The 6,985-nt window shown below is 33.3% G+C and overlaps 1 protein-coding gene across 3 annotated transcripts in view; it reads right to left on the reverse strand.

The window, feature by feature from the left end:
• Positions 1-2,244: 2,244 nt before the first annotated feature.
• Positions 2,245-6,985, reverse strand: part of LOC106459694 (zinc finger protein 385D-like) — a 13,761-nt gene continuing 9,020 nt past the window's right edge. For all 3 annotated transcript variants that reach the window (XM_022386224.1, XM_022386226.1, XM_022386225.1), the window contains exons 4-5: positions 6,798-6,959; positions 2,245-3,238 (exon numbers count right to left, since the gene is read on the reverse strand). In XM_022386224.1, coding sequence (XP_022241932.1) covers positions 3,145-3,238; positions 6,798-6,959 — 256 coding nt within the window. In that variant the 3' untranslated portion in view covers positions 2,245-3,144. The remainder of the gene's footprint in view (positions 3,239-6,797; positions 6,960-6,985) is intronic.

A 6,985-nucleotide genomic window follows, 5' to 3' on the forward strand; every position in this document is an offset into this window, starting at 1 on the left:
GCTACATATGTATATATTCAAAGTTTCAGCTTTTCTACATTCTGTGATAAAAATCACTGCTGGATAATCTTGCTAACTCATTTCACCAGTTTATTACTTAATTTCTATTTCGTTATCTACAAGTTAATGCAAGTTTTTTTTTATTATTAATAAAAAGGAACATTTATTTTCGTAATGAACTTAAGAATCAATATGTGCACATCTCCTTAAGAGTTCTAAATACGAGAAATGATTATTAATTTTTACAATTCCTGCTGTTGTATATAATTTAATTTTCTTTATTTTAAGTACAAGTTTATTGATCGTTGTTGGGTAGCTTCCCATACTACAGTTTTTTTGGCCAATGAAAATGTGTATATTCTTTTCATGCACGTGTACTTCAGAGTATTGTGGCCTATGTTGTTCATTTGCTAATTTTCTACATCCGCTATAACATAGCTATCGTTACAAGTGTTTGTTTGTTTACCTTAGGCATGCACCTTTCTATTCCAGTACAAATGCAAATTACGGACATGCGAAAACAAGAAACGAACGAATTGAGGTTGATTTCTGAAACGAAGAATGCTCTTCCAACTATTTACATTCATTAAAATAAAAATAAACTATTCCAAACATCCACGTTTTAAAGATATTTCGCTTACACGCGCAACATAAAACTGATATAGCTTCACTCCAGTTCTACCATTTTCACAAGCACACGCTAACCGAAGTAACAATATCCTCAGCTGCCTTTCGAGATCGAACCTCCGCATTCTTGTCAACAGCACTTGAAAAGATACGAAGTGCTACGTAAAAAAAATCAACAAACAAGTAAGCAAAGATGAGAAAAAGGTCGTGATTAGAAAAGGAACTGATAAGCCTCGCACTTTACCAAAGACATCTATTTGATGAGAAAAAAGAAAGGAAGAGATTGGAAATGGTTTGGGTGTAGGGTTTATCTGTATTAGATGCATTTTAACTTCCATTCATTAACTCCTTCTGAAACAACTAAATGAAAAGTGTTGAAAGCGGAATGATAAAATGCGAGTTTGTGTGTTCACTTCCTCCAACAGTTTCCCTTACTTGTCAGAAAGCGGAATGATAAAATGCGAGTTTGTGTGTTCACTTCCTCCAACAGTTTCCCTTACTTGTCAGAAAGCGGAATGATAAAATGCGAGTTTGTGTGTTCACTTCCTCCAACAGTTTCCTTTACTTGTCACCATACTTGACCCACCGTATTCACTACTTTGTATACAGGGCCTGTAAATGGAAGGATATAGAGCACTCACAGACAGTAGTCATTATTCCAAACTGCACTTTAATTTAACGATGTATAATTTCAAGGGTGGCAGCCAACGTTTGAGGGAAGTTATGGCATTTTCAATAAATTGATAGAAAAGTTGAAGCTTCAATTTAAATACCCCATCAGAAGATAAGAGAAAAATAAAGATTTATTTGTTCGTTCACTTGAACGGTGCTTTATTCAGGCAATGAGTTAAACGATCAGATCAGAGACCCCTTATGGTTCGGTGGTAGACGTCCCTAATTTTGAACTAAAGGGAAGGCAACTAATAGGCAGCACACGCAACCTGTAGCGGCTACTCTTAGCTGAATAATGGGATTCACTGTCACTTTTTAACATCCCTATAACTGAAAATGTAAAACGTGCTTAACAGCTCCACGTTTCCAACCCAAGACCCTTGGATCACCAGTCCGATATGCTAGCCATAGGTCACGCTCGGGTCAACAAGAAGGGTGTTTGTTTCAACATTGTGCTAATTGGAGTCTGTCCATAGCAGAGAATCGAACACCGGATTTTAGCGTTGTAAGTCTGTAAACTTACCGCTGACCCACTGAGGGACGAACAAGAAGAAAGACGGTTTATCTTATATGTTACTATCACATAAATATTTGTGAGATGAAACAATATGTTAGATTAGAATGGTCACTTAAATATATTACTCACTGTGGCAAGATGTTGTTGTTTTTTTAAATAAAGGCGCATGCTCTCCATTTTCTCTCAATGTATTAAATCTATTAACCCTAGCAGGCAAGGCTGATTTCACACAGTTTAACTGATATGCAAAGTTCTTCTCTATTTTATCAAAAATGCTGTATATCTTAACACATTTACTCAAACAGCTAACCACATTTCCATGATGTACAGAAAAAATTTATCACGCAATTAATGAGGAATCATTGATTTATCCGAATTACTGGGACATATATATATTTCAACTAAAAAGCAAAACTCACAAAACCGACTACCAAGCACAAAAAATACAGTTTATTGATGAAAGACGTGACATGAAAATTCCTTTACAATTAAACAACTTGTTAAAAGCGATAAAACAATACACAAAATAAACAAAAATACTGTGCTTTACAGGAGAAAACATTTTACAACCTCTTTTCCCTTACTACTGCTATTTGATTTGTAGCATCAAACCTGTTTTAGTAACAACCTAAATTTACAGATGGCAGCACACACACGGTTTGTAATGAAATAAAATAGACAATAACCCACCACTTTATCATCATTATAACTTTTTAAAAACCTAATTTAACTGGAAAATTTTGTACACTTTGTAAGAAACGCTAGTTTTGAAGCTCGGGAACGACGGAGTATATAGTCAGTAAAGACAAATAATGAAGGTTAGAAAGCAGCATTTAAAAAAGATGTAATAATAATAGACAGGAAATATTTACTAATAAGCCTTTGTAACAAAAAAAATACAAATTATAATATGTACATAGAAAAACATTTCAAACTAGTCCAAACTTTTTTTTTAATTCTTTGCTATCAACAACAAACTGAATACACAACAGATTTTATTGTTTTTACAATACCAATAACCACAGAGACATCTGCAATAATAACGTATGACCTAAATTACAAAAAAGTAATAATCGTGCGTTAAACTGAGTGTCAAGCAACAAACATAATACCTGTGAGAAAAATAGTTAAAACTTCACCAAACTTACACTGCAATGGCTTCTCCTCAACATTTCATATTCATCAAAAGGAAAATTAAAAAAAAAATTAACACATTTGAGGAATATTACAGTAAATAGACGTCAGCATTATTGTTTCTATGATGCAATGATCAGACTTAAAAAACAACGTGATAAATAATAACGGTCACATAAATGTTTGTTGAAATATCACCTCCGGAAAATCTTTGAAGAACAACGAAGGTACGATGATGAAATACTTATCTTAGTTGGCCCAGCTGCTCCAGCTTCTGTTACCACTGACCTAAGTTAGAACAAAACCCCTATATTAAATACAAACACAATTAAAACAAATGTATACTTCTCCTGTATTTTTTAACTTCCTTTTTATTGTCATGCAGCATTTGTAACCTGATATAACATAACACCATGCAAGGACATTTAGCCAGATTCACACCATATTTGTAAATTTACACAGATCACTCCATATTTGAGTATTTACACAAATGGCACCATACTTGTACACTTACACAAATCACACCAAGTTGTAACCTGAGAAAAGTTCACGCCATGTTTGTACATTTACACAAATCACACCAAGTTCTAACCTGACAAAAGTTCATGCCATGTTTGTACATTTACACAAATCACACCAAGTTCTAACCTGACAAAAGTTCACACCATGTTTGTACATTTACACAAATCACACCAAGTTCTAACCTGATAAAAGTTCACACTGTGTTTGTACATTTACACGAATCACACCAAGTTCTAACCTGACAAAAGTTCACACCATGTTTGTACATTTACACGAATCACACCAAGTTCTAACCTGACAAAAGTTCACACCATGTTTGTACATTTACACGAATCACACCAAGTTCTAACCTGACAAAAGTTCACACAGTGTTTGTACATTTACACAAATCACACCAAGTTCTACCCTGACAAAAGTTCACACTGTGTTTGTACATTTACATTAGTTTCACTATCATGATAGAATTAAAATGTAATACATTTTAAAACAATGGTAGAATAATAGGTAGGCAAACAACAATTTATAAACATAAGGAAAAGTTTTATTATACATACTACACATTTCTACAGAATGTTAGTTCATCTTCTTCTTGTTTGCCAACCTATTATTATATTAGCATAATGTGCTTCCTTAGTCAAGTAAAAAACAGTTAAAACTTAGTATGTTTTTATTTGAAGCATTTCAAATGTAAATTATAAATCAAATGAGTAGGAGTTTAATTGTTGGTGGTTTAAAGACAGATGTATACATTGGTGTAACCATACATGAGCATGTGTGTGTGTGTGTGTGTTTGTAAAAGCAACTTTTTATTTTCAGTCAGATGCTGCTAACCCACAATAAAAGCACGGGAATGTGGCAAAATGTTTCTTTTCTATTGTTTGTACGGGATATTTCAGACCCAAGTTACACGCTCAACTGCCAAACTCCACTCTTAGAGATGGTAAAATTTGAGAAAATACAAAGAACTAACATGTATTCCAAGTAGTGAAACAATTTGAAGGAACCCAAGAAATAAGAAGCATGGTTGAAAGTCGTAATCTATTGACAATTTATTTATAATTTTTTCTGTTCATTATACCTACTTTAACCTAAGTTATCACTTGATCATAAAAAAATTTACCATAAACAAATTATTGACTTATGGATAGACTAAAGACCCCAGTAAATGTTGAGATTAGCCTTGTGGGTTTGTACAAATATACAATCATGGATAGACTAAAGACCCCGGTAAATGTTGAGATTAGCCTTGCGGGTTTGTACAAATATACAATCATACAATCATGGATAGACTAAAGACCCCGGTAAATGTTGAGATTAGCCTTGCGGGTTTGTACAAATATACAATCATACAATCATGGATAGACTAATGACCCCGGTAAATGTTGAGATTAGCCTTGCGGGTTTGTACAAATATACAATCATGGATAGATTAAAGACCCCGGTAAATGTTGAGATTAGCCTTGTGGGTTTGTACAAATATACAATCATAACACTTGAAAACTTAAATAAATCTTTATCCTTAACCACAAAAAACAGTGCCTTTAATTTATTCATGCACGTATCAGGTTCAAACATGAGCTTCTACATTTAAAAAACAAAAAAAAACAGATTTATTATGTAATCAAAATAAAGCATCATACAAATCCAGTCTTTTTAAATCAATCAGACTACAAATGAGTCACTTGCCTTTTTAAATAAAGCTCAACCCTTCTTATCATGGAGTCATAGGTGGCGCAGCTCCAGGGGCCCACCTGACCCAACAACTCGTGAAAGGTCCACTTGTAAGATGTATAAAATTAATACCTTTTGTGCCAAGGAGCCCATATAGCAGTACTCAGTCCTAACACATATAAGCCCACTTTATACACAAAATGAACACTTTTTGAAACAAAGAAGCCTGCCTGAAACCTTCCTACAACTCATGAAAGGATCAGCCCTTTGTTAGTCAATAACTGCAGGCCTCCCTCCCACACACACACACACAGACACCCACCATATTACTACACCAAACAATCAGAAGCATGGTTTTCTATAAATTATATGTCATTTAGTATATTATTTTACTTGTATAACATCAATAGATTTGGGATGGAGGGGGGGGGAGGAGGAAAATATTCTTTCTCCAGTGCTGTCATGAATAGATTCTCAACTGTGCTAAAAAATATTTTCTAAAAAGCTAGGGGTAAGATCTCTAAGTATTGTTTGTTTTAGATCAAAACCACATTTGGCTATCTGCTGTGTCCTCAGATTTTAGTGTTGTAAGTCTGTAAACTTAATGCTGTCCCACAGAGGGGACATCTTTACATATTTGTCTTACCAAGATGTCCAACTTCAAGCAAACTTAAACCAACAGAATAACTTGGAAGATTTTGCTAACTAATACAAACAATTTCAGTGAATGAATTCTACTAATCTATGATACAAGTCTTCATGAATTGAGTACATAAATATATCACTTTAAAAAGTGTGAATTAATGTCCGACATGTCATAAGCTATACAAGTCTTCATGAATTGAGTACATAAATATATCACTTTAAAAAGTGTGAATTAATGTCCAACATGTCATAAGCTATACAAGTCTTCATGAATTGAGTACATAAATATATCACCTTAAAAAGTGTGAATTAATGTCCGAACATGTCATAAGCTATACAAGTCTTCATGAATTGAGTACATAAATATATCACCTTAAAAAGTGTGAATTAATGTCCGACATGTCATAAGCTATACTATAAAATATATATATTCAAGGGACTCCTTAAGTTCAAAGGTGAAGTACAAACAATTTTTATGACAAATGAGAAAGATCCTCCTTATTCAGTACCAAAATGGCATTTTAAATTTGAATTATAAATTTGATTAATATTTAAGAATTTTTACTCAAGATTTAATTTGTGTGGTTTGAAAACTCAGTTTTTTTTATTTGCACCAATTACTTTTCCTTTTTTCTTTGTGAACATCTTTGTAATCACACTACAAACAAAGCTGCATTGTGATTGACTATCATACCAAAGTGAGAAGTTGTTCTTAAAATGTTCTTCGTCTTACTCTATAGACGAAACTGATTCTAAAGTCAAAATAAATCTCACAAAACTATTTTTAACTTAATTGTTGTTTGTAGTTATGAAGCACAAAACTACATAATGAGTTATCTGTGCTGTGTCCTCCATGTGTATCGAAACCTGGTTTTTAGCAATTGTTTTAAAAAAAGAAGAAAAACTTTAAATCTGTTTTTTTTATGGTTAAGAAGTTAAACTGACATATCTCCTTTGCTTTCACTCATACATTCTTAGAATTATGATCTACTTCTCATATTACTGATACCTAAAGTTTGTGTTAAGGTTAGCTGATACAAGTGAATCATCCAGTTTGTCTCCAGCACTAAGGTTAGAAGTTAACTTGTCCATCAGATGTTCGTACGGAGAAGGGTGGAAGTTAGTTTTTCCTCCCAAAGTTGTGGCATTAAGAGGATGTGCAACTGGAGGTCTGAAAAGATAATATATATGTTCATT

This window comes from Limulus polyphemus, unplaced genomic scaffold, assembly GCF_000517525.1.
Source record: "Limulus polyphemus unplaced genomic scaffold, Limulus_polyphemus-2.1.2 Scaffold649, whole genome shotgun sequence".
In the NCBI taxonomy this organism is placed as follows: domain Eukaryota; kingdom Metazoa; phylum Arthropoda; class Merostomata; order Xiphosura; family Limulidae; genus Limulus; species Limulus polyphemus.